At 42.2% G+C, this 27,232-nt stretch overlaps 2 protein-coding genes and 1 long non-coding RNA gene across 6 annotated transcripts in view; 1 reads left to right on the forward strand and 2 right to left on the reverse strand.

The window, feature by feature from the left end:
- The window catches only part of LOC116061800, an 86,778-nt gene extending 82,497 nt beyond the window's left edge, over nt 1-4,281 (reverse strand). Inside the window, exons 1-2 of one of the 2 annotated variants that reach the window (XR_004107813.2) lie at nt 4,127-4,281; nt 475-544 (exon numbers count right to left, since the gene is read on the reverse strand). This is a non-coding gene — a long non-coding RNA (uncharacterized LOC116061800). The remainder of the gene's footprint in view (nt 1-474; nt 545-4,126) is intronic. The other variant, XR_004107814.2, reaches the window with a different exon arrangement.
- On the forward strand, nt 1,883-27,205 carry LOC116061798 (sprouty-related, EVH1 domain-containing protein 2). The gene is made up of 6 exons (XM_031316160.2): nt 1,883-2,536; nt 17,576-17,768; nt 17,862-18,030; nt 18,262-18,326; nt 22,683-22,841; nt 23,052-27,205. Exons 1-6 carry the CDS (start codon nt 2,511-2,513, stop codon nt 23,838-23,840), a joined length of 1,401 nt encoding a protein of 466 aa, XP_031172020.1. The 5' UTR covers nt 1,883-2,510; the 3' UTR covers nt 23,841-27,205.
- The window catches only part of LOC116061799 (actin-related protein 2-A), a 37,275-nt gene continuing 24,351 nt past the window's right edge, over nt 14,309-27,232 (reverse strand). Inside the window, exon 10 of one of the 3 annotated variants that reach the window (XM_031316162.2) lies at nt 14,309-14,327. The gene's annotated coding sequence lies outside the window, so the exon portion shown is untranslated. Of the gene's footprint in view, nt 14,328-24,428; nt 24,448-26,605; nt 26,625-27,232 lie in introns of those variants that run through there. The other 2 variants (XM_035991945.1, XM_031316163.2) reach the window with 2 other exon arrangements.

A 27,232-nucleotide genomic window follows, 5' to 3' on the forward strand; every position in this document is an offset into this window, starting at 1 on the left:
TGTTTTGAAATGCAGTAAACTGATGCTCCTTCTCTTTTTAACTTTATACCTTGTTTTATAAATTGTAACAATGATAATAAGCCGTACATATACACATGAAGGTTTACCAGATACGGGACGTAGTGAAACTGGACATTTCATTACAAAAAAGTATGGGTTTACTATTGGTATATACTAATAGTGTGCATGTATATTAATGTTTATCGGTTTCTTAGCATGTAAAACAATATAGGTTGGCAGCATGAGAAAACATTTTCCTTTCATTCCAGTTCATCATTTAAAAATGAGACTTCAGAGTGGCTTTAGTCTGAATTTTCACATTTAAACCACATGGTGGCAGCCTAGACCCCAAATGATTGCTTAAGGCTGATGTCATAATATCTCAAATTACAAAAATGTCCATTTACTAGGAAAGATAATGTAAACGTAAATGTCTGGTTGCAGTTGCAGTCTACAAGGTTGCACTTTTATCACCTGCTTCAAAGTTGACTGATAACTCCAACATCCAGATCGTCAGACAGGACCAGGCATTCTCCAAATGTTTCTGAAGACAAAAATCAAATGGAATAAGCCATCTACTGTAAAATGTTAAACTGTGTAGGACACAAAATCTGTTGTTTTATAGGGCAACTACCAACTGATGGAGAGATGTCAGAGTGAGGGGGCCTTGCTCAAGAGCACCTTGGCAGTGCCCAGGAGGTGAACTGGCATCTCTCCAGCTACCAGTCCACACTCCGGACTTCGGTCTGTACGGGGACTGTTGACTTCGGGTCAAATTGACCCGTTTTCAATTTTTGTTTTATATCAGAAAATATGGGACGTAGAAATAAGCGCTGAAAATGTGTAGAAGAAAAATTTAACAATTTAAAACGTTGGAAAAAGCAAAAACAAACTGTGAAAAAAAGGCATCAAAGGAAGACAACACAAGGGTTAAACAGGTTCCCAACCCAACTCCCTACGGACTGAGCTTCTGCCACAGTTTAATGCCTAATCAACAATGTTGTGGTAACAGTAAACAATAAGCTATGTCATGTTCAAATCACTAATGTACAGGTATATCATTATCAAATAACTTTCATGAGTCAAAAGCTACTATGGGCTACTTATAATGGTTTTATTTTTGTTTTTAAAAAGCCTAATTTGTATGTTAAAAATAAAAAGTACTGGTGGCCCTGAAAACAGCAGTTTAATGATTTTTTTTTAAAGGAGTTATTAGTATTATTGTTATACTGCTGTCCTTTGGTCAAACCCTTTACTTCCAACATGTAGGATGTAGGGAACACCAGCTGAGGGCGCTACACGACTACAGTTTCAAACTAAGATGTGTTGATTTACTTCACAAAGGCAATAAGAGATTGCACACAGCTGCTATGGATTACCTGAGAGGCTCTCACAGATATGGTTGTAAAAAGTTAACAAGATTAACTAGAAAATCCCTTTAATCTTTTTTGTTTCATCAGACGTGCATTTCGAATTGACGAAGACAAATCTTAGGGGTTTTTTTCTCGTTTATTCAATGAAATGATCATTCAATCTATACTATTTTATTAGCAAAATGGTTAAAATGACCAACTCCAAGTGACAACCAATGTGTGCTTTTGGTATTTTTTGAGATACGCTTCCTATAGTTACCTAATTTATAATCTAACACACTGAGTGGCGAGTTTACAGTGACCACCTCACTGTATTTTTATTTCCTATGAAATATCTATAATATCTCAATAGGATCTTATCTTATATGTAGGCTATTATAAGGATAGGAACTTATAGGATATGTCAATTTGAGAAAAAAGGTGACATGGCCGGATTTGAAATCAAGGATCCGTAGAAGAGAAGGGGGGGGGGTCATCTATCAAGGGCCCCTATGGCTTGCAGCCATCGTGGGCCCTCCACCAAAATGTAGATCGACGTCACCGCTTCCGCCCTGAATCCCCCTCCTCCCCCCTCTCCCTCCTCCCTCCCCCGGCGTCGTTGGAGCTGCTCGGCTGCCTGCAATCCAACATGGAGTAGAGAGAGATGGGGCTCTAGCGGGGCCACCCCTCGGTAACAACAGCGACGACGCGCTTTTTACGCACAACTGGAACCGAAGTCGTCGGTGAAAACATGCGCCTTATTTAAAACGGAGTGTGTGCCTTGTGTGTTCGTTCGTGTGTGCGTGCGTGTGTGTGTTTGGGGAGGGGGGGAGCGAAGAGAAGAGCTGGATTCGGCTACTAAATTGTCTGTACAGGCTACGTTACCTACTGAAGGCGATGGGGTATTAAAGGTATAAGAAAGGTGCATTTGCGATCCAGAAGAAACTGGGTGTCTTCGGGGGGGAAATAGGGGGAAAGTGAGGAAAAAGAAGACGGGAGGCTCAGCCAGTCGAAGGCAAGCCAAAGAGCCGACACTCGCACAAAGGCGCAGGGGGATTTATGCGGAATTGGAGACAGAATCGGAGGAGCAGCGGTGAAAGAATGACGAGCGACAAGTATGCAACCGCCGTGGTACATTACCTGAGGTGAAACGAGAAAATGATAGAAGAAACACACCCAAACGAGTAAGTACTATGGCTCAAATATTTCTCTATCAGTCTCTATTTTTTCGCTTCTCCCAGTGCCTACAAGTTGGAGATGACTGGGGCAAGTTGGTGGAATGTGCAGCCTAACACTCCAGCTACAAAGCTGGTTTTCATGTATGATTTGCATTTACTTTATTCTCTCGATGGGATTTGGTAGCATAATGCATTGACAGTGCTATAGAAAAGGGTTTTTCAGGGCCCCCACCTTGGTGTAGACTAGTCTCGAGAAGGCAAGAGAGAAAGAAGAAGAGTAGGAGGAGGAGGAGGGGAATAAGCGTGGGTGGATCGGAAACATTTTCTGAAAGGATCTGAAGCGAGAGAGCAGGCCCCGTTGCAGCGTAACTTAGAAACTCAAACACGCCCCGAAGTTGCCTTTCACAAATACACAAACAGCAGCGAGCTCACGCACCTCTTGTTTGTGCAGTAAAAAAAAAAAAAAAAGAACAACCCGACGGCGTTTACAGAGGAAATTTCGAATCGTTATTTGGCCACATCTGTGTGTTTGCTTCCAACCGAAGGGGGGGAAGTCTCACAGGATATGAGATATCCGATATGCCTCATCCGCCATCTCTTTCTCAATCGCCCTCATTTGCATAGCCTACCGCGCTCCATTCATAAAAAAAATACCGATTGTAAATGACTTTTCCTGAAAAAAATACGCGTCCGTTTCTCTTTGATTCGAACAACATAAGCTCGTTTCAGACAGACAGACAGACCCGTGGGTAGGCTACGAACGGCAGCTAATATAGAGCCGTAGGCTACAATGTGTAGGCCCACCGACCTGTTTAAACGACACCCGGCCTATTTGGAAGCGCTTGAAGCTTAAAATTAGCTTCGCCGAGAAGGAACTGTAGCCTATCTTAATCTGAATTAGGCTACTAAATTTAATAATGGCAGGTGGCAGAGCGCTTTTAGCCTTTTATGTGAATATTATCAAAACAAAACACGAATAGACCACCAGGTTTAAACACAGGCAGATAATAGTGTTTTTCAATGTAGGTATGCAGACGAGCCATTGCCAAAATCAAGCTCTTTGAGGCTCGAATGAAAATGTGCAGACATTTGAGCAGGCGTGCCAGAGCCATTTAAATTATGGGCTCCCAGTTTGCCTTTTTTTTTTTTTACAACTGCATTGGCCATATCGACAACTCCTGTCTCTGCCAGAGTGAGACTAACGTTACACGGGGCTGTGCTCGGTAGGAATGTCTGCCTTGCAGATCTCTGTCGGCGGGGGTGGAAGGGCGAAGGGCACTGTAGGGGATGTTTGCGCTGCTGTGGCGTGACGCAGTCTCATTCATAAAAGCCCTCTAACCTTCAGCGCGTCCCCATTCATGCCTGATGGCCGTACTCTGCTCTATGAAGCCAGCGAACAGCGACTCTGTCGGTCTCTCCTCGGTTACACCATGGATGTATTAAGAGAACGGGTTACACGGACAGACAGGAGAAAGGGGCTGAAACCGAGCCCCAGTTTGTACCTCTCATGTATTAGCTAGCACTGCAGACTGTAATGAGAGGCACAAACTGGGGCTAGCTGCAACCACGTTACGTTAGGAGATTGTTAGAACCAACCTGAATTCACTCGTACAGTCTGAAACTGTTTAAACGTCCCCCGGGTTCCTCCCTGACAGTAGCTACACATTTATGGCCTTTTCTGAGTCATATATTTCTAAACAAACAGTTGCGTTAACCCTGAATTTAAAACTGCACCTCACTTCCGGGCGAAGAAGCGTTTCTATGGTGATGACGTGTGGTTCTTTTCTCATCTCGCCCACGACCGTTGATTGACTCGTTAGCAAAACAAAATCTTTTTGTATCATCAATAGAATCTGGTTAAAAAAAAGTTCCATAGATCTGTCAAATATGTTCAAAAACATTTCATTTAAACATGTAGGCTACTCAGTTTAATTTCCTTACTGTTAAATTTAATTTAAACCGATATCTTAAGTCTTCTGCAAATTGAAGTTTAATAAATGCTAGTATCTACAGTAGAAATTAATTTTAATTAGTACTGATGCTAACACTTGACTGACTGGTGTCAGTTTATCTTTGGATTCTCATTGGCTAACGTTTATCCAGACTGGGTTGACCTAAAACATCCAACAGCTGCATATCTGTATTCATATCTAAATGAATGCATTTTACAGAATCGCCTATCATTTGCCTGCTACCTGCTCTGTCATGTCACTTAGCTACACCAGCTAACCTAAGATTGCTAAGCAGAAGAGTATTGAACTGTTTTGTTTCAAAACTGTAATGTGCAACTGTAAATTATAATGGGAAAAGAACATTTGGCATACTGTTTTTAATGGCCCGGACACACAGAGCCGATAATCGGCCGTTGGACAGACTGGCGAGGTCAGTGACTCGAGTCTGTTCGGTGTGTTCCGTGTTCTCTGAATACATCAATGGTTCCGTGCCGTCATCCTTCATTTTGGCTGATTTGACATGTATAATCCAAGGGGGTAAGCTTCTCCTCGGACCGCGAACCTCCTATGGCGCCATTTTAATGCTACAAAGCGATCACCTGACGTTAGCATTCCAGTGACTGCCATTCATTTTGGCGCCACTTTGACAGCGAATAACTTTACATCTGAAGCGTTTAAAGACTCTATTTGTCCATTGTTTATTTCTAAAAACGCACAACAATGTATAAAAGGCTCCATTACCTTGTACCTCACGTTATGGCTCCGTAGCAGACGTTTTTGTAAAAATAGGCTAACGATTGTGTCATAACCACGAGACTTGCTGTCGCACAGTAGAGGAATTACCGTATAGTACAGGAGAAGCTCGCAGGCAGTTTCGTCTCACATTAGCTGTTTTAAGTGTAATTACTAATGTTAACTAGCATTTTAGTTAGCAATAATTAGCCTGTGCTTATGTTATCTCCTTACATATACCTACGCTCTCCGTCTCTGCAAGATTGGGAATGATTGAGATTTCTGTTGGCACAGCTACCAGAAGACTTACAACTTTCAGACATGTTGCTCACGGCACATTTACGTTGTCTCTCTCAGTTGGAGGCTGCGCAGTAACGCTCAGCGCTCACCGGAAAAGTGCTTCTAACGGCCTTCACTGGTCTCCGTCCAGAGCAACGGGATCTGTTGGTCCATTCTTATATACAGTCTATGGTATAATCGGCAGGGCGGGCACTGCCAGCAGTCGGACTCAAATGACCCACCTGATTGGTAGAGTGCTAACCCGGAAACGGGGAGCAGAATGAGCATGACTAAGCGTCAAAATCTGACGAAAATCTTTTAAACTGACCTTTGTTGATCTGAAATGAAGACAGATTCAGCAACAGCATGGCCCATTTCTCACTTAAAATGTTTTCAGAAACATGTTTCGGTGAACTATTTTAGTACAATATGAGATCGTATTCTGAACAAGCCGCCATGACAGTCTGTCTTTGAATTTCCGGAGAAACAAGACCCACGTGACGCGTTCATCCAATCAGCTGCCGGTTTTCATTTTTGGGTGACAATACAGATTAGCGCCACCTGCTGTTATGGAGACGTATTACGTCTCGTCGCTTTGGTGTGTTCGAGGCACTTTTTTGACCAATTTGAGAGGACTGATCAGTCCAGCTACCTTTTCTGCCGACGTTTGGCCATCGGCTCTGTGTGTCTGGGCCTTTAAATGTAGGCTATTTCAGTTGCAGTGGTACACAATGTTCAGTTTAGGTTTATCTATTGTTATTCATTTGGCATTGTAGGAGTAGATTTCAACAATATTTCTCTACAAATATATGCTGTTCTCTGTAAAATGTAATGGTAACCTTTTGGTGCTACTAAATGCTGTGTCATACAAAAGCGTTTATTGTCTTATTACCGGAAGAAATTGAATCATTGTGCCGTTATCTGCTAGTTTGTGTGTTGTGGGTTTCTTATCAGAAGTAAATCCCTTTTATGAGATTAAGGCAGGGTCAGGAAATAAAAGACACACCTTTATACATTTTGTGTCATGTTAAAAGGTGCAGCAGTGTACCTTGCCTCTGATTATGTAGCCTGTGTCACCGATATTTCACAACCTCTCTTACTTCTTAAGGGGTTAATTGTGTCTGTATAGTGGACTTTTTTTCTGATGATGCTTGCTATGGAGATTGGTCCATTGAGCAGGTGAGGCCTTCAGATGTGCATTCAATCAGATTTGGTGTGTCAGTTTTGCTATCAGCATGCAATGTGATTACAGGCACGTACACCCATACATATTGTTTGTGACGGCCTTTTGTTGAGCTGAACTAAATTATAACCTCAGTCATCATGTCCTCAATTTGGAGCATGGGCCTTGCTCTTTGCCTTGTCCTTCTGAGGGCATTATTTACCTTTTTATAGAAGTACGAGATCTCTCTTGCGCACACACACACACACTGTAGAGTCACAACACAAGCAGAGGATGTATTGATCTGGTGTGTACTGCTGCAGGGTCAGCATGTGCACTGTCAGGAGATGCCCGGTGACATTCAGCTAAGGTCAACGTAGCAAACGAAATATAATCCATCCCTGAACTAAAAGCACTCAACTGGCAAACACAGCAGTGAGGAGTTAGCAGGTCTGCATGTTTCCTCAGTAGGACTGTACTGTTCCTGCCATATATTTTTCTACGTTGGCGGCATTTGATATTGAGACTATAATAAACTTGACAGGTGTGGAATTTTGGACAACAAAACAATGCATAATTAGCAGAAAAAAAACTTGCTATCATAAAGCTGCATCTACATTGATGCATCATTCAATTGCACATTTTGTTAAAGGAATAATCCATCCATAGATACATGTGACACTTATAAAAGTCACTGTGTGTTGAAAGTGATTTACTTTTCCTGTTGTACCCATTTGCCCTCAGTCGGCCCTGTCTCTTATTTTGCTAAAGTGATTTCCTACATTTCCACAATACAACAACAAGCCGGAGGACATGAATGTGTTGCATTTATCTGTAAGTTGTACATATATGTGGGGGAAAAAGGATCGCAATATGGGCTAAAGAGGGTGTTTTTTGTACTCAAAAAGCGAGGCTCCCTTACCTAAAATGCAACATGTGTTGGAGCTGCGTTGCATTCTGGTCTTTTGAGGCTGCAAGGCTGATATATATATATATATATATATATTTCATATTCAAGTATATATATGATGATATATATGGATCCCAATATAATTAGCGTAACTAATGATGTAAGTGTAACATAAAACACACACACAAAGCAAATATGGATAAAATTCCATGTCCACAAATGAACTTCCTTTGCATTTTTTCCTCCCTCTCTCTCTTTCTCTGTACTCCCCCTCCCACACACACACACACACACACACACACACACACACACATCATGTGGAAGAGATCCTTGTTCACAGAGTTTCCTGTGTTTTACAGAGAAGCTCATCACTGGTTGCTATCCGGAGCCTTTATATAATGGCCAGAGCTGTTTATATCTTGAGACCAAACAATGGACCCGGATTGTTTGCCTGTTTTATTTTACTAATCTCTGCTCATCAGCTGACTGGATGACCAATATTATAATAGCTTGAGTTTTCATTCATTTCACTCACAATGTGTTTTCCCGCTGTCACACCAAGTATACAACAATCCACTGTGCTGGTTATTGAAGACTCAAATTCTTTTCAGCTCGTCAGTGAATAAACTCTGAACTTTCACTTATTCAGTAACCAGTGCAGGTTACCTTTTGACATCATAGTACCCAGATGATTTGGCATAAATCAACACACACAGTTCAGTTTGCGTGCATGTAATGTGTGTCCTTATGTAGACAAATACTGTTGTACCGGATTTCTAAAAAGAGAGATGAGACATTAACATAGCTCTTATAATGTAGCTTATTATTTCTCCACATATGACATTTAAAAGGAAAGTAGATAATTTTGTAGGACACATTTTAAAGTTAATCTTGTTTGGTTTTGTGTCTGATGACTTGGCTGACCGTATCTGAAACTATTTTGCTGTGCAGGCTAAAGAGTTTGTTCCTGTTACATACAAGGCAGTCTCAGTCCTGTCTTGGTTTATGTTTAGTCACTCTTCCACAGCTTCAGATCTTTGATGAGCTCACCTACACTAAAAGGTTTGTGCCCCCCTTTAAACACTACTCTCATTTTTAGTTGTAATGCAGAGATTAACAGTCATTTGAAGTTATGTCAGACGGATGCTTCTTGGAAACTGGGTGTTTTTGTGTTAACAAAACTATTCTTACAACACATAATAGAGAAAGGCTACAGGTTATTCAAAACTAGCCACAAATAGCATCAGGAAACGTTGCAGCGTAGTGGTAAATATACCAGCATATTTAGACAAGGGAAGCCCTAAGAGAACTGTGTTCATTATGCAAATCATTTTCAGTTGGTTTGGTGCCCTGGAGCTGGACCACAGGCCATCCAGTTACAAGATAAACCATTGACATCCGACAGTTTATGTAAACGAAGACTCCCTGATTAAACTTAAAAAAAAAAAAAAAGGTTGACATTTTGATGGTTGTCGATCACGGATGCAGAGCGCATTATAGAAAGCCCCTCATCACTTGATCTAAAGCGGTAAGCCTACAGTATAAGAGGATATGAAGCATTATAGAGGGTTTTGTTTGGCTTTTCAGTCACTTGTAAGGGGTTTAGAACCAATTGGCTTATTTTCAGTACGGTTTCCTCCTTGATAGAGATGGAGGGGGTGCAGAGGCACCTCAAGGATGACGGCAAGCGTCTTGGAACATGCAACACAATTGGGCCCTGAAAAGTTCTTTTTCACACCAAACAACAATATTCCAATTCCTTTGTCCATATAGGCCAATGAGGCTTCAGAAATAATGCTTTGGAGTTCCAATTTTAGAAGCATCTAGCAATTTCTTTCTATACTGTAGACCTGAGAACAATCATTTTTTTTTCATCCATTTTAAAGAGATGAATAACCATGCATAGGTCTGAACTCGCGTTTGTGATTTGGGTATGGGAAGTTATCCTCACACCAGCAGCCTAAGTCCCGTGCTGCCCAGACTGACATGGGAGTGTTCCATATAACTGTGGCTGATTGACAGGAAGCCGATCAAACTTCCCCTCAGGAGCCTACAGGGTCACTAGTTGTGAATGAACTCCCCACCACCACCACTCTCTCTATTCCTCTCTTTTACATACCACAGTGAAATGAAACTAAATGAAATTGTCTTTGCAAAGTTTTTGGCTAAATCCTCATATAACTAAAATGTTACAAATATGTGTTATTTGTATTTAATTGGCTTTACTTTGTCAAAATCTGTTGGTTTGTTTAGCCTACTATTATATAACACATTTTGCCCACACTTTTGGTCAGTTCCTCCTCTTTGTCCCTTCAAAAATACCGATACTGATACAAACTTCGAATACATAGAATTGGAGTTTGTATTTGAAATATTCAATAAGTTGTAAGTAATAAGTAATTGTGTATTCTCACCCTCAAATACATAGGCGTTTATTTTATTTATTTATTTTACATTTATTTTATCTAAACTGTTTGTAAAAAGCGCTGGAACTTTTTTAGCAGGAGGTAGAAATGAAAGGAGGAGGTGGGAGACAATCCAAAGTATTTTTTCAATGATTTAATGAATCACGGTGAAATAGATCAAGTAAGGCCTTACACATGCTAATAGAAGAAACAATAGTCTTACAAATCCAGATATTAAATTGTAATGTGAAACAGAGAAAATCAGCAAAATCTTTTCTTCCCTTTTTTTTTTTTTTTTAACTTGATAAACAACATTTAATCAACACTATATTTCTGTGCCATTGCTGTTGTCTGTTCAAAAAAGGCGATATTGTGCACATCCATGTAGTTGCTGGTGCAGGACAAAAATGTGAATGTTCAAAGAAGGTGAAGTCCGCACAACTGCTTGATTCTCCGGAAAAATAATTTAATAGTGCAAATAAGGCACACGGCGTGCCTTATTTGCACTATTAAAGTATTTTTCTGGAGCATCATTGCTGTTGTCTGCACCAGGAGTAGAGCTGGGCAATCTATCGATATTATATCGATATCGTGATATGAGACTAGATATCGTCTTAGATTTTGGATATCGTAATATGGCATAAGTGTTGTCTTTTCCTGGTTTTAAAGGCTGCATTACAGTAAAGTTATGTCATTTTCTGAACTTACCAGACTGTTCTAGCTGTTCTATTATTTACCTTTACCCACTTAGTCATTATATCCACATTACTGATGATTATCAAAAATCTCAGTGTTTAAATATTTTGTGAAAGAGCCAATAGTCAACACTACAATGTCGTTGCGGTATCGAAAAATATCGTGATTTTTGATTTTCTCCATATCGCCCAGCCCTAACCAGGAGTGTCAGCCCATGCTGTGAAACACTGTTCAGTGCATCAAAAGTACAAATCAATAATTAAATAATTCTGATTGTGATTCCTGACTTCCTGATTGCTGCAGACCAGGCACGTGGTGTGTGTGTGTGTGTGAGGAGCTCCACAGAGAGAGGTGTGGGGGTGGGTGGGTGGGTGGTTCTGTTGATCAGGCAGAGATGCGGCCAGTCATTCCTTATCAGAGGAAGTATAGCCGCCCTTATCACACATGGCTGGACTGCCCTCACTGGCCCTTTTATCTGTCACACATGAGCTGGATTCCAGACCTGATAACCAGACTGCTCCCCAGCCCCTTTTTTATTGCAAAATTGTTAGACACAGACCATGTCAGGTATTTACAGGGTCCATCTCACTAAATAGCACCCCTAATAGAATATGCTCTAAAAGAATGTCTTCAAAAAGTTATGTGTTCCAACTCTAATTTAGTGGTGTTTTGATTGTAAATATGGACCGAATGTGGGTGCTGACATGGCTTACAGGCAAATAAATTTAATAAATGGAAGAGTTTATTGATGGCGCGCCTATGTGGCTTGGCAGGGAATCAACAGGTGTGTACTCCACCCACAGCTCATTTCCTCCATTATGAAATGGACTTGTTTGCAAGGTGTGGACCAGCCATAGAAAGAGAAAGTGTAGAATCAATGCTTCAAATAGAGCAGCGCTACAATAACCATGTGAAACGCAAAAACTAAGACCTCTAGTACAAGTTTGTGTGATTATAGATGTGTTTGCACTCTATTTACAAAGCATAGGGAGACAATCAATTTGCTAAGTTAAGCTAATGCAGCAGATGCAGGTTTAATTCAACTGCACAGTTTGCTTATTGTTTTCACATTACAGCCAGGATTAAGAAATGCCACTGAATATCCCCTTTGTTAAATTCTGCTTTTGTTAAAGTGGCTATAGTCAAAATTTTAGATTAACAATGGATGACATGACTTTGTGAAAGGGGTCGTAGAGGACAGCTGTTTTTTGGTGAAAACGCTCTAAAAAGCCCACTGTACGCCACCTGCAGAGCACCAAAGTACAGATTGACAAAGTTACTGTCTAGCTGGTGAACGTACTAGTGAGATATTTCCCTCAGGAGTTGGTGGAGACCAAAGCGGAGCTGAAAGCAGAGTGAATATTGGATTTTAATTAACCAAATGCCCTTAGACACGACTCCAAATGAATGCTAATGTTTCTCTGTGTCTGCTGGGTGTGTAAGTAGGCAACACTTAAGACATAACAACTTTACGAGGTGGTAATATATCAGTGTTGTGTTTACACCTTGTTTCCGCTACCCGCAAGTGGCCAAAAACATCTGTTAATGCAGATTTACCTCACGATGCATAAGTAATAGTGCTGAAATGTATCCATAGTAACGAGCATCATTCTCTCAGCACTCTCTTCAGAAAAAGTATAAAAATTAATTATGGCTGTGAACATGGAAGTAGGGCACCTACAACCTATCTATGCTATTTTACATCTGTGGCTGCAGTATACTCATTGAGACTGTTGGTATGTTTGCACACCAGATTGTTGAATTTGGTGCTGTGAGTGATTACCACGATGCTCACTGTACTGTAACTGTGTAATATTATATTGAATGGCACCTCCACTAGCTGGGGGATCTTGTGAGTCAGGTTGGGAGGAAGTCAGCAGACAGTAAATCAGAAATGTGGCCTTAAGACACACAAAAACATTCACAACACATTGGCCACCAACAGGCAACAGTATATTGTGGTATAGTGAAAGATGTTGTGCAGCTACAGTGTAGTGCCTGTCTTTAAGAAGTGTGAGCCAGACACACCCTGCACCTTCGACCTGATGGCAACCACTCACATTAAATTAGAAGAGGATGTGATACATGAATTGCTGGCTCTTTCCTTATCAGTGAGGTGTTGAGTTCCCCCTCCATCTTCCTTCTAAACTGAGTCATCACTCAGCCTCTGACGCAACACTTTACATCCTCATCCCACCGTAAAGTTTGGTGTAGTATGTGAATTCCGCACAAATAGGTGACAATAAATAGTCTTATCAACCACCTTTTCTTTAGGTGGACGTCACAGTCCTTTTTTCAGCATCTGTACCTCGTGTTGCATTTGTGTGGACCGAATTAGATTCACAGTTCCCAAATGTATGTGCGTGTATTTGTGACAGATTGTGTGGTACCTCCCAAGTGTATTAAAGTAGCGCGTTGCTGCTGGTTGTGGCTGTCTGTGTGTTCCGACCACAGATTAAAGGGCCTGTGGGCAGACAGGGCTCTAAACATGGGTCACAAGACAGCCCAAAATGTGACAAGTTCGTCTCAGAGAGCTGATAGCCGGTATCGTGTATCTTAAAGCACGTGTGCTTATATAGCACAGAATTTTGTGTTATTTCTGTATGTGGGTGGACTGGACGTGCGGTTCTGTATGTGAATGGTGTCGTACATGAGTCATGTTTAACCGCTGTGGTGCTTTGATATAAAAGCAGCAGAGTGGATTTTCACACTAAAGACTTTTCTGTGTCGGAGGCAGAAAACCTACAAGCTATGACTTCCTACAGGAATCCAACGTCTGTTTAGTGTTTAAGTGGTCAGCAAACCTAACTAACACCAAAATCGTTCAAATATAATATATACACACACATTGGCTAGCAAATTTATTTCAAGATGAGGGTAATATATCTCAATAACTATCCTATATAACATAAATCCCTTTCTATTTCTTTAGTTGTTGCGCGGAAAGCTTTTCAACCAATATGAAAACTACAAACATGGCGCAAATACATTGTTATCCACAAAACTAGCCCGCTGCTACTCAAAGCAATCCTGCATAGCTGTATATAACCAGCCATTTCAACAACAGTAACAGTAGTCGACCATGAAGACATAAAATAACATTAATTAGTAATTGTAAAAAGCCAGTTACCAGGAGCCTAGCTGACCTTTCGTATTCAGTATAGCCACTGTAGCCTCTGGCTAGCAGCTTTAAGGTAAGCTATATTGCTTCCTTTCAAGATAATGAAATAATGGAATTATAAATAGATCAGTGACATTGCTATTTTGAATTTCCATTACTTCCTTTGTTGCCATTCCAGTTTCCCACGTGGCTAAATAGAACTTGAATGACTGTTTGCCTCCACCCATTGTGGTTTGACATGACAAATGAAATGACGCCTGCCTACAAACTGAACTCCTAAAGCTCCAGTCTGCCAATAACAATTTTACTCTTCCAGTTATTGTCTTTAATATTTAATCTATATGTATATAATTTGTTTAAAATATACTTAAAAAGGTTGGGTTTGGCTAGTGTGTGTTCAAACACAACAAACCTTATATCTGAATGGAAAAGTCTAATTTAATGAAGTGGATTTAGAAGAATGTGTGTGTGTGTGTGTGTGTGTGTGTGTGTGTGTGTGTGTGTGTGTGTGTGTGTGTGTGTGTGTGTGTGTGTGTGTGTGTACACGAAAGTGCAACCCTTGTTGGTGAATCTGTAGTCTGCTTTTCTGTACGAGCCGTTTGCTGTCACCCAGTCAGTCTGTCATTCAGTCAGTTTTATGAATGTGTGTGGGCGGGAGCTGGTGAACCAGTTCTGCCGGGTGTGTGTGTATAACATCCCTGAGACTGTCTGTAAGCTAATTATATAACACCTCTCTCATTCACTCCCACTCTGCCTCTCAATTCTCCGTCCCTCCCTTGCGCACACACACACACACAAACACACACACGGTGCAGCATCAATGGAATACACAGAGGTACATCCTGTTGTTGTCAGATCATTCGTGTGGATTGTGACTGTCTTCATTGTGTCCCTGTGAGGGTGGTGGCTGTCTTGCTAATGCTTGAGAATGTCTTGTATTTTTATCATTCAGCCTCGATTATATTGTCCCATGTTATAGTCAATGATGACTATGTGAACTGCAGAGGGAGTTTTTGTCATGTATTGTTTTGTGTTACTGCTGTATAGACAAAACTGTAGCTGTATTATAAGTATACTAACAAGTATACTAATTAACAGGTGTGTAGTTGGAAGAAGACTGGTTTAGGCTAACAGGGCTGTAAGTAATTCTAATTTTCATTATCAATTCATCTGTTCCTGTATTTTTTTGATGAAGTGATTAATAATTAGTCTATAAAAGTAAAAACATAGTGAAAATGTAGGAAAGGTAAGAAAATGCAGAATGTGGATGATTTATATATAACCACTAGGCCTGGACGCTCCAATAAGGGGCTTTTTCTTTTTATAAATCACAGGAAAACGTTTTGCCAAGGTGGTAAGCCATGCAGATTGTGACTCCTCTTGTCTCATTATTAATTTAGTTAGTAAATGACGGCGTAAACAAAAGCCACATATATTAAATATATGGCATTTGCATTGTGAAATATAAATTCAACTGTGTTGTTCTGTTTGTTAATGTTTTTATTTTTACAAAAATTGTTGGCAAGGTGGTGTGCGTGTGCGTGTGTGTGTGTGTGAACTTGTCCTGGTGCGACACCTCCCACCTTAGCACAGCGGGGAGCAGGCAAAGTCGTGACTTGAGAAACGCCCTCAAACATTCTGCCACTGTGTGAATCCGGCTCTGAAATAAACTGCTGTGGCCTGATTAAGAGATGTTTGAGAATACAGGATAGTCTTTTCACAAGTGGAGGCCAAGATATAATGTTCGTTGCTACCTGCAAAAGAATCTTTGTTGCCTGAAGAGTTTTTGCATTACTTGAAAAATATTTTTTCCAAGGCTCAAGTACAAATTTTCACCTTCCTACCTGGTAGCTGATTCTGAGTGTTGTTTTTGAAGTAAAACAGTTTCCGTTTTTTGCATCATTTAATCTGTGGATTTTATACTGCTATAGATGTAGTTGCAAATTCTTTATATTAATACCAAACACTTGCACACCACATCTTGATATTATCTACTGGATATAAACGTATGTATGTTTTCTGTGGTTTTGCTGTGGAAGGAAATGGTTGTTTCTCTGCATTGTACCTGATACAACTCAAACTGGACCATACTGTAACAAAATAAGAATCTGATAATAACTTTGGACTCTGTTTTTAATATCAATTTAGCTGTTTATTTAACTAGCAAATGAGGAACTGTGAGATTTATGTGCCTACCCACTTTAACATGCAGTCAGCAGGTGGATTTTCCACAGCCAAACACATTTGCTGAGCTACTTATGCTCTGAAATATTGATTGGAACCTCCTTAGTTTCTTTATTAGTGACATGTTTACTGGCATCACTCACAATCCTCTTGAAGTGTCATTGCATGTAGATAATAGGAAGTAGATGCAAAGTATTTTGAAGTTGAGTTGCATGCAAATGAGATACAGCATCTAGCTTGGTAAAAAGAAATGTACAGGAAATTTTGTGGGTGGCGTTTTATGGCAACACCCTCCAAGATTTTATCGTGCATTCTAATTAACATGAACTAGTGATATCAGGACCTTTTGACTAGAGGCAAAGTAATGTATCAAGCTTTCATTTAAAATTGGAAGTCAGTTAGCTGGTTTCACCTGTAATGTGACTGAGGTTCCCTACTGTATACTACAACTACTACTACTACTACTACTAATAATAATAATAATAATAATAATAATAATAATAATATAAAAACATACACATTTTAGTTATCATGCTAATAGTCTCGCTTTGCCAGACCTTCCTCCACAGCGCTGCGGAAGAGGGTCTGGCTAGTCCACACTGCATTCCAGTATGGGAGAAAAACGTGCTCTGGTTTATTGGCATTTCTTTAAACCAATCACCATCGTCTTGGGCGACACTAATGGCGCTTACCCACTGCTAGTATCAGCTCTACTCGACTCGGCCGCGGTGCCCCGTCCTCCTTTTTTCATTGCAGATTTAGTACCGCCTCATGTGTGAGGTGAGCGTGGCTGGTCGTCATAGCGACACACACACACACACACACACACACAGAGCGTTGAAGGTGTGTTGTTTTTTTATTCTCGGCATGTGGTTGTTGCCACAGCCAGAAGATTTTGCAAATTTTGTTTCAAAATAAGCTGGAGGCAGCAAAAAAAACACCACTGGCTAAACTATTTAAAAATGGCGGGTTTGTTCAGGACACCCCTCGTCTGTCGCTACCAGTGATGATGACGCAGTGATTAGTGACGATTCTCTCCGACCAATCAGTAGTCTGCAGGTTTTCACGTCACCTTTTGGTATCGCCTCAGCTTGCTTGGAACCTCGACGGAGGTGATACTAAGAAAAGTACCTGTTGGCAGGTACCAGGGACCTTTTTTCATAATGGAAAACCAAAAAAGGCGAGTTGAGTCGAGGCAAGTTGAGCAGGTACCATGTAATGGAAAAATGCCATAAGCGCCTGACAGAGCCGCGGTGCCTCTGCAAAATAATCTTGGGAAGGAACTTGTTTTGGTAGAACATGTGTACATTCAGAAGCTGTTTTAGTCGTGCAACAGAAAACTCAGATTGGACAGATAGTCTAGCTAGCTGTCTGGATTTACCCTGCAGAGATCTGAGGAGCAGTTAACCATAGTCGTCATAAACCCACCAGAGTTTAAAATTACAACACAAAGAAAGCAGAAGGTAACAGATATCTAGGCGAAAAGAGCATGATCCGGCGGAATTTCTGGCAGCACCGGAGCAATCCCGGAAGTGGAACGTCATGGATATAGACTATCATGCTAATAATTCTTTCTCTGTCTCCCTCTCTCTTTCTCTATGCAGTGACAGCTACATCGTGCGTGTGAAAGCGGTGGTGATGACGCGGGACGACTCGAGCGGGGGTTGGCTGGCCCAGGACGGGGGAGCTCTGAGCAGGGTCGGGGTCTGCCGCCTCCTTCCGCCAGAGCTGGCGCCCGTGCCGACCTCCTGTAGCTCCCAGTTCCTCATCCGTGGTGAGCGGCTACGGGACAAACGGGTAAAACACACACAAAGACATCAACAACATCACATGAAAGTTCATTAAAGGATAAGATGTGGAAAATGTATTTGGAAATTTTTCTTCCAACAGGTGATCATGGACTGTCCGTTAAAGAAGGACCTTGTGTACACCATAGCAACGCCCACGTTTCACCATTGGAAGGTGGAGGACAGGAAGTGTGGCCTGTCCTTCCAGAGTCCAGCTGACGCCAGAGCGTTCGACAGAGGGGTACGGAAAGCCATCGAGGACCTGGCTGAAGGTACGGACACCGACTTCATAGATGGACGAAGCGATGATTTAAACTCTATTTCACCTGAGATGCTCCTGTATCACCGTGATACATCGCCTTGGCTTCTGTTAATTTTTTCCACATCTTCACATCTTCAGTCCATCTCCTGTTCACTGTCAGCGGATGAGCTCCAGATTCACAAATACATCATCCAGTAAAGTGTTGGACCCTTGAATTAAAGGAGGTTTTTCTTCTCTGTAGGCTCCACAACCTCCTCTACAGCACTCCAGAATGAGGGCGAGCTGGGTGACGACGACGTCTTCACTGTAAGCATGTTTCCTACATTCATGTGCTATCCAAGTTAGAATTATGGATTAAAAGAGAATCCATCTATTTTATACTACAACAACAACTTGCCCATTGTAACGGCTGCAAATCTATGTGCTATCACATGACTAAATAAGGCGTCAAGGTACAATAACTAGGATGTTTGCTAGAAAAAAGGACATTGACGTAAACTGTCAAAATCAAACTGACAAATAAGTTCATTTTCCAAGCGATGTGTTTCCACTCAAGTCTGGGTAGATCATTAAAGTCATATCATAGATAATTGGGAAGCTGTTGATGGCAACAAACAGCCTTAGGATTATTAATTAAAATGTAAGTACTATTACTCACTGATCACACACACTGATTCAGCTGCTTCTGCATCCTGAAAATCTTAAGACTGTGTTGCAGGAAGTATTCAACTCGGCACTTCACACAGGATCCCCTCCCTGTCACGTATACCTACCACAGCACATGGTGTGTGTGTGTGTGTGTGTGTGTGTGTGTGTGTTTTGTTTGTCAGGGTCTCTCTACCTTAAGTTAGCATGAAGGAGCCCTCCCCCCACTCTGTAACCTGACACCAGGAGCAGCAGGCAGGGTCACAAGGTCACTTCCTGTATCCCACCACCTCGCTCTCTCCTGGCGGGCCCCCTCCCCCCTCACCAACCCTCCCACTTGAAAAAGAGAGCTGCCACCAAACTAGCAGCTAGCAGCTGTTTCCCAGCTTAGTGCAGTGCCGGTGATTTACGAGAGGAAGTGCCTCGTGGTTCATCTTTGACTCGAGCTGTCTGTAAGGGCCAAGACTAATAGGTGCTCTGTTGGGAGTGTGCAGCCACCACAGAGACGCATACAAACACATAATGAGGGATGGAGGGGAGGCTACAGCGCTGTCAGAGGGTGGAACAATCCCTGATATGGAGATATCGTGTTTTTCAGGAAAGTAGAAGCTTTCAGTGCAACAAGAAAGCTAATTCCTTTGGTGTTGTTGCTTTAAAAGCCACTATATTCACCCAAAATTAGATTCAGCTGCTCACTTCTATTTCAGCTGAAGCTCTGTAAAAGCTCATTATAAAACAAATAGTGAGATAGCCTCCATATTTCTATTTTACACTCCTTTTTAAACTACTGAATTCAGTGCAAAGTATTTCTTTTTCTAATTTTTTAACCACACAAATGGCTCACCCTGTCAGGTGTTTTGAATTCTAAGGGCTATTGACACACCAATAACTAACAAAGGCTGAGACATATTTTCTCATCGTGTCTGCTTTTAAAATATGTACGTGAACACACCACAAAGATTGCAGCTAACAGCCAGCAGAACGTCTTCACCTGCAGTATGGGAATTACCAGCCTGTAGTCTGTATTTGTAAACCATAAAAAACACAGTGGCCTCAACCATTTTTCCTGATGTTTAAACTGCTTTTGTCATATGTGTCCGATAAAGCTAAAGCTCGCACTGTTGAGTTTAGCTTTGCACTGGTGTAGTCAGTGTAAGGTGTTCTGCTTGTGGAAGAAGGTGGTTAACGTGGTGGAAAGCACAGAGCATTGAGTTCCATTTTGAAAAACAAAGCCTAAAAAGTATGTAGAGCATATGTGGTTTTACAAAGTCAATCCAAGGCTAATTTATTTCACTCCTTCTCCTAACAGGACTGCAACAAGCCTCATCTTGTCTTGTCTTGTAAATAAGCATCAGACTGTCAAATTAATGTTAACAGTGACACTAAAATCACAAGTTAACAATTATGGGATATACTGATGGGTTCAGTACTGCTTGTGTTCCTGTGCGAATGACCTTTCCTAAAGTTAGCGGTGGCGGCAGAGTTTGCGAGGTGGGCAGTCGTGGACAGGGGGAAAGGCAGCAGATTTACAGCCTTTCGGGGGGATGGGAGAGGATGGTGGAGGGGGGGGGGGGGGGGTGGACATACTTCCCTAAGTTATTCCTTGTTTGTCAAACCTAAACTTAACCCAACCCTTCCTCTGTCCCTCCCTTCAGCACTCTTTCAGTCTCCTCTCTCTGTCTCAATGTTCGGTCATTCACAACAGGGGGAGTGAGAGCTATTGAAGCAATTCTGGGCTCATCCCAGGAGTGCGAGACAGGGCTGTTGAAGGATGAATCCTCCCGAGCTTTGAGTCGGGCCATGTTTTGTGTCAGAAAATAACTTGAAATGCCCTCTGTCCAGCCTTGGGCCAGAATATATAGAGAGAGGATGTCCAGAAATATAAACTCTCCCCCTCAACTCCTTTCTGTCTCTGCCGCTTGTGCAGTTTGAGCTTGCAGCAGAAAGTCTGGTCTGTGTTTTGAATTAGTTGCAGCCGTGGAGGCCAGAGTGGGACTGGTTTTAAACCGTATCGCCGCCCCTTTAATGTCTTCTCCAGGGGGGCGGGGCCCGGAGCGGAGGCAGCATGTTATGTTATTTTTGGCCGGCTGCTCTGAGGGCTTTGTAAGAAAGCTAGGGGAAATTCTCAGCATGGCGGTATCCATGTGGGGAGCAGGATATAATAGGGGATAGCTTCAGCAGACAGACAGACAGACGCACACACACCAGATCTGGGTCATAAAACTCTGGTAAATAATTCATAGCGTTGGCTTTAGGTTTGTTGGAGTGCCAGATTTTGACACATGGGGTGAAGATTTGTCAGTTTCGATAAATTTAAGAAAATGTTGTCAGGATTTCCGGAGATGACAACGAACAATGTAACACTGCAAGAAATACAGTTCTGTTCGGATTGATTGTGGGTTGGAGCAGTTTAGTGAGGGGAAGAAATGCTGGTTTTCAAATATACTATAGCACTGATTAGATGACTGGCAAGTGATAAAGATGTTGAATCATTTGAAAGTAATTTGGAAATGCAACATTCAGAGCTTCCCGCTGACCCCAATAATGGATGCAACTATTTGTTTCGTAGCATATTTAGAGATGGCACTGTCAGTCGCAAAATGTTCACTTATGCAGTAAAATATCTCAACATCTCCCAGATGGATTGATGGATGGATTCTTTGGTGGACAAGCTTGTTGACCATGTTACTTGTTGTTGTTGTTGACAAGTTACAATGGCTTTGATTCTTGGTGATGCTTAAAGTAAGATTAAATAAAATGCAGTGAGTGATTTTCAAACAGAACAAGTCATCATTAAGATAAGACCAGCATATATTCTAAAAGATAAAGTCAGTTATTCTCACACAAAAAGCTCATGCACCCTTTTCATTGGGTCAAACACATCTTGAATATCTCACCCATAGGCACACACATAACCAAGATGACATGATGGGACAGGAGTCGTATCAGCTGGTAACCCTGCGACGCCCCACAGAGGCTGACCCCCAGTGTGCCTGTCTGAAATCTGTCTCTCTGAGCGCAACGCGGCAGAGGTCCGACTGTCTAGTGTCTGGCCAAGGTTTGAGTTGGAGCCCTGACAGCCTTTAGCGGAAAAGGGACAGGATGCTGTTCACACACACTCAATTGTGGAAAAGAGTGAAGAGAAGGTGGAATGTGTAGAAAGTGAGATTGAGGGAAGGAGGACAGGTTGTTGGGGTGAAGAGGAGGGGGAAAAGACTCAGGGGAGAGGGGCCAAAAAAAGGCGATGCTGCAAAAACTGTGTGCAAAATGCTGGCTTCCTAATATCAAGTCGCAACACCACCTTCATCTCAAGCGTGAAAAAAACCCTTTCTCTAACCTGTCAAACAACATTGTCTCTGCTAAAGTGGATTTAACAGGTGTAGGTACCATTTACTTTATGGTTGTTTGTTTTAGTGCTGAAGCGATTAGTCGAATTAGCAATTAGCCAAAGTTGTATGTCATTGTAAATTCAATCTTTTTGGGTTTCAGACAGTTGGTTTTGGTTTGAGCTGTCACTTGGCTAAAACGAATGCAGTCTAATACACCAGTTTTGCAATGAATCGTACCTTCATGATGGTTATGCTGTTCAGTTTTTGTTGAAACTGCGTTAGAGGTATTAATTGGACTGTGGGATTTTGGAGGCTGCAGTTCGAGGTGCTGTTGACTTCTATTAAGAGTTGTTTCTAATATTTTGTCCACCTCATTTATATTAACGAGGGTAGACCCATGCCTAATTTTTACATTTTACTTTGATTACTACAATGTTTTCTTAGCTACTGTTGCAGATGTTTTATGGCAGATGTTGTTTTTAAAAAGTTTAACTCACACATGGTGATCCAAATGTGGATCAAGTGGTTCGAAAAACAGAGCTCACGCTTCCTGTTTTCCCAATCAGAGCTGTGCCGAGGCTTCCTGTTTTTGTTTGTCCAATTATGGCGCCCTCTCGCACTATTTGTTTGCCGTATCCAACCAGACTGCAGCTTTAAGCCGGCATCCTGTGTTTGTTTGTCCCCTCAGAACACCACCGACAGCTCATCCAACTCCTCCCAGAAATTGGAGAGCTCTCTGCAGCCGCTTGAGTCCTCGCCCCTTCCGCAGAGACACAAGTGCATGCTGGGACATCGCCACGACCTCCACGACCCCTACCGGCTCTCAGACCACTACTTCATGGACCAGGTGAGACAAAAAACATCTGGTTATATCACACAGGGATGCTAAGAGAGTGAAAAAAAGATAGTTGTTGAGCTATTTATTTACCCTGAACATTTCTTTCTGAAATAGTGATGATTAATGATTCCTTTTCATCATTTACTGCTCACCTGAACAAACAGTATGGGTTGATTACTGGCAGCCGAGTGTAAGTTTTTATTCTGTTTTTCTCTTCAGCCGTTGTCTCGGCTTCCCCGTCATGTCACCTTCCAGGAGGACGAGGAAATCGTCCGCATCAACCCTCGGGAGCGCAGCTGGGAGCGAACCACCGAGCGTCACTATGGACGTCAGTCAGATCGCTCCTGGCTCACGGGCTATGAGGACTACCGCCACGCCACTGTGCGTGACAAGTTCATCCAAATGGACGACTCCGAGCCCTACGTCCACTTTGCCAAGACGGAGGCACAGAAGCACGACTACACCTATCCTCTGGCACCGTCCCTGTCGCCCTCAGACTCTGACCCCGCCCTCGGACCCTTGGTCAATAAGGGCCCCGGCGGCTCGTATCGCCAGGGCTTCTCCCCTGTGGTCTCCGCTCAGCCCCGCTCCTTCCTCCCGAGCTCCTCATCGTCCACCAATGGCGGAAAGGGGCAGAAGGAGGACGGGTTGGAGCGAGCTCAGTGTGAGCACTGCGGCGAGGCCTTTTACATCTCCGACAACCGGAGAGGCCGATGTCACGATGCGCCGGACCCTGTGCGGGCGTGCATCCAGCGGGTCAGCTGCATGTGGCTGGCAGACACCATGCTATACCACTGCATGTCCGACCCCGAGGGGGACTACTCGGATCCCTGCTCTTGTGACGGGGGCGAGGGCAGCGGGGGAGGCCGATTCGGCTCACGGTGGTTAGCTCTGTTTGGCTTGTCTCTGGTGGCGCCCTGCCTGTGCCTCTACCCTCCTCTCCACGCTTGCCACCGGGCGGGGCTCAGGTGCGGCTGCTGCGGAGGCCGACACAAGGCCCTGAGCTGAGCAGCCGCGCTTGGAAACCTCTCAGAGGAAAACAACAAAAACCTAAACCCAACGCAAGCACAGGGAAAGGGAAGGATGGGGTAATACACAGAGGGGACAAGTGGTAGTGGCTGCTCACTCTTTTGCCTTGGTTTCTCTGGGATTCTCTACAAATTCCAGACACTGAAATAAGCCAAAAAAACAACAACTGTTGGTGCATTTTCTGAACGGCCTGGGAAGATAAGCTCCCCCTTACGGCAGACAGTTCTCTCAGCTCTCCACGTGGCCATTTCATGCTCTGTTTCTAGTGAGAGAGCACTCTTTTTCAGGGGGCCTCTTTTTTTTTTTTTTTTTTTTTTTTTTTTTATAGCTGACCTATATGTCATGTATCACATATGCAGGTACTTTATACTTTGTACACTGACTCGGCGTCAAAGAACTTGAATTGTTTCTTTGTTCTATTTTGTTCTCTTCTTTGATGTACGCGTGGCCATTTAGTTTATATTCTATTCCAAAATCAGGCCCGCTCAGCTCAACTCCGGCTACAAAGAGAAATCAGACACTACACCTCTTTGCGTGTGTGTGAGTGTGTGTGTGTGTGTGTGTGTGTGTGTGTGTGTGTGTGTGTGTGGATGGTATATGTGCATGCTTACAATGTGCGCTGAGGCCTTTTGTTGTCTGTACTGCAGCTCATAGTAAAGCTCATGTATATAGTCTCCATAGCTCTCCACCATCGACATCTTCTTTAACTGAATCAAACGTGGTACTTATCTTAATTTTCTAATATCCCAAAGATTCATGCTTTTATCCTATTTATTTTCTCCCACAATTGATCTACCAGCAAATAGGTGCTGGGTCGTGATTCACTCACTGAATGAGACGGTAGTCCAAGTCATGCTACAATAGTCCAGCATCCGTCTCCCCCTGCTCCTTTCACGTTATTTCAAACAGTGCCTAAACTATCACCTAAACCAGGACCCCATCCAGTCTTATAACTCTTGTCAGTTTTTTGGCTTATTTTAATTAACATACACTCAAAGTGGTGTGAGACTATAAGGCTCTGATTTCCTCATTCTTCGCAGAACCTCAGACAGCAGTCCGTGTCACGTCAAGGACTGAAAAATCAACCAGAGATACCATTAAACTTGGTGCCCATTATGCCTTAAAATGTGGACTCTTGCTCCAAACTTTACCCCCCGTCCCACTGAAGATGTCTGCTATAATGAAAAAGCGTGAGCATAGTTATGGCTCCAAGCAGTCAGCCTCACCACGTACTTCTTTACTACTTTGTTTTTGTTAAGAAAAGGAACTTTTAAAAAGCTTCTCATCAAGTGTGTGTACTAAGGACTCCAGTTTTTGCGATGTACAATCAGCCCCGTCCACCTATGGAGCCCACCAGTCACAGATGTGAAACAGCAACGTCCTAACTGATGATCATCTGAATGGTTCAATGAATAAAACGTGTTCAAAATAGCTTGAAACATAATATCCCACCACAAAATGTATGTTTTAAAAAAAAAAAAATCTAGCTATTCAAATCTGTTTGCTAGTGAGTAGTAATTAGTATAAAACCGTCTTAGTTGTTGCCAAAAATGTATAATTATGAATGACCTTTGCCATGTACAATGCCGCTACAGCAATGTAGTGAGTCTTATTTCAAACCTATTTATAAAAGGTGAACCTACATGTCATTCTTTAGTTGTAAAAGGAATAATCTGACACTTAAGGAAGTATGTGTCTTTGCTTTCTTGCCAAGAGTTAGAAGAGAAGATCAATAACACTGTCATGTCTGTGAGCCCGGAGGTGGTTAGCTTAGCTTAGCATTAATACTGGAAACGAGTAAATCTAGCCTTGTTCTGTCCAAAAGTAACATAATCCAACTACTGGTAAAAAGATCACTAACTAACCTGTTTAATCCGTGCAAAACACATTATGTGCCGGACTATTTCTTGGCCAGGCACAGTAACTCCCCCCAGTTAGAAATTGTTCAAATGAGATACAAATGACATGTTAATTAGTGAGCAGTTTCCCAGTCTTAATGCCACGCCTATTGCCTCTTGGTGCTTTGCTCTTAACAAACTCTTAACAAGAAAGCAAATAAGAGTATTTCCAAAAATGTCAAACTTCCTTTTTAAGGCCAAAATAAAAACAAATACAAATGTTAGATTAACACGAGAGACAACTTGCTGAAACCACAGTTGCATGTGACTGGCGGGCGCTATCCTTCTGTCCTACAGCATATTGGTTTTCCTTCATGCCAGACTTGGTACGTCATCATGCCCGCAATGGGTAACGTGAGATGTTCCACAACAGATCGACCGAGAAAGAAACCGTTACTGTTTGTTTATTCAGGGTCATAGTGTGTGTGTTGATGCACATACTCATTGGAGGGAAACAAAAAATGCCATCCTACCTGTGTCACCTGCTGTTTGAGTGACACTGCAGCCGGTCAATCAGACCCTCACGGTGACAGCACAACACTAAACTGACAACCGCTTGGGTGCTTTATGCTTTGTCTAAGCCCGGTTGATGGCATCATTAGGGGATATGACCGGGAACACAATACACTTTTAAGAATTAATGAAAAAGAAGTAGATCAGTAGGGTCCCATTGGAAAAGAACGGGAGTCCGAAAGACAGCTGAAATGCTGGAAACAAACATCCACCCCCGATTGTTTTGCCAAGGAAATGTCACTTACTGTAGTTGAAATACAGAATGCCTGAGGATGTCCTTTTCCCTTCCCTGGTTGTGTCTGTCTCATACATCCTGTCCTGTGTGTGTGTGTGTGTGTGTGTGTGTGTGTGTGTCCCACATCCCTTTCCCCTCTCTTGCTCCTTGATCCAACACTACTGGGATCAGCTGAATATGCCATCACATACAAACACCTATCCAGTATAATCAGATCCTTTGATGATGTATCAGGGACGGGACCAATCACATTTGAAAGTGTGTGTGTGTCAGTGTTTAATCTTTTTTCTTCGTGTTGTCTGGTGTTTGAGTTTGTCCTCTCATGTCAGAGCCATTTACAAGTGCCTGAACGCATCCTCTTTATCTCCTTGTGTATTTAAATTGAAAAATTAAAAGAAATGACTCCCTGTAATGAATTAGACCCATTTTTTTACGCTTAGTATTTTTACCTCTGTAAAAAAAAAAAGAGCAAAAATTATATTATATATATCAAGTGTATGTTGTACATTTTTATTTCTATTTTGTTTTTTTTTTAAATAACTGTTTCTAACATGTACGATGGATGTAGCTCTTGGTTTCAAGAAGGAACAGGAAGTACTTTGTAGATACTGAAGGGTGGCCAGGTCTGTGAGAAAACTAAAGTGACATGTGTGTCTTACCTTCCGCCTCCAATAAAACAAGATAAAACAGTGAAACCACACGAGTCTGCTGCTTAATTTGACTCT

The sequence above is a fragment of the Sander lucioperca genome, chromosome 15 (genome assembly GCF_008315115.2).
Source record: "Sander lucioperca isolate FBNREF2018 chromosome 15, SLUC_FBN_1.2, whole genome shotgun sequence".
Lineage (NCBI taxonomy): Eukaryota > Metazoa > Chordata > Actinopteri > Perciformes > Percidae > Sander > Sander lucioperca.

Coding starts and splice junctions, on each gene's coding strand:
- LOC116061798 (XM_031316160.2), top strand. CDS start 2,511: ATGATAGAAGAAACACACCCAAACGA. Junction 17,769..17,861: donor AGCGGCTACGGGACAAACGG/GTAAAACACACA, acceptor TTCTTCCAACAG/GTGATCATGGACTGTCCGTT. Junction 18,327..22,682: donor GTGACGACGACGTCTTCACT/GTAAGCATGTTT, acceptor TTGTCCCCTCAG/AACACCACCGACAGCTCATC.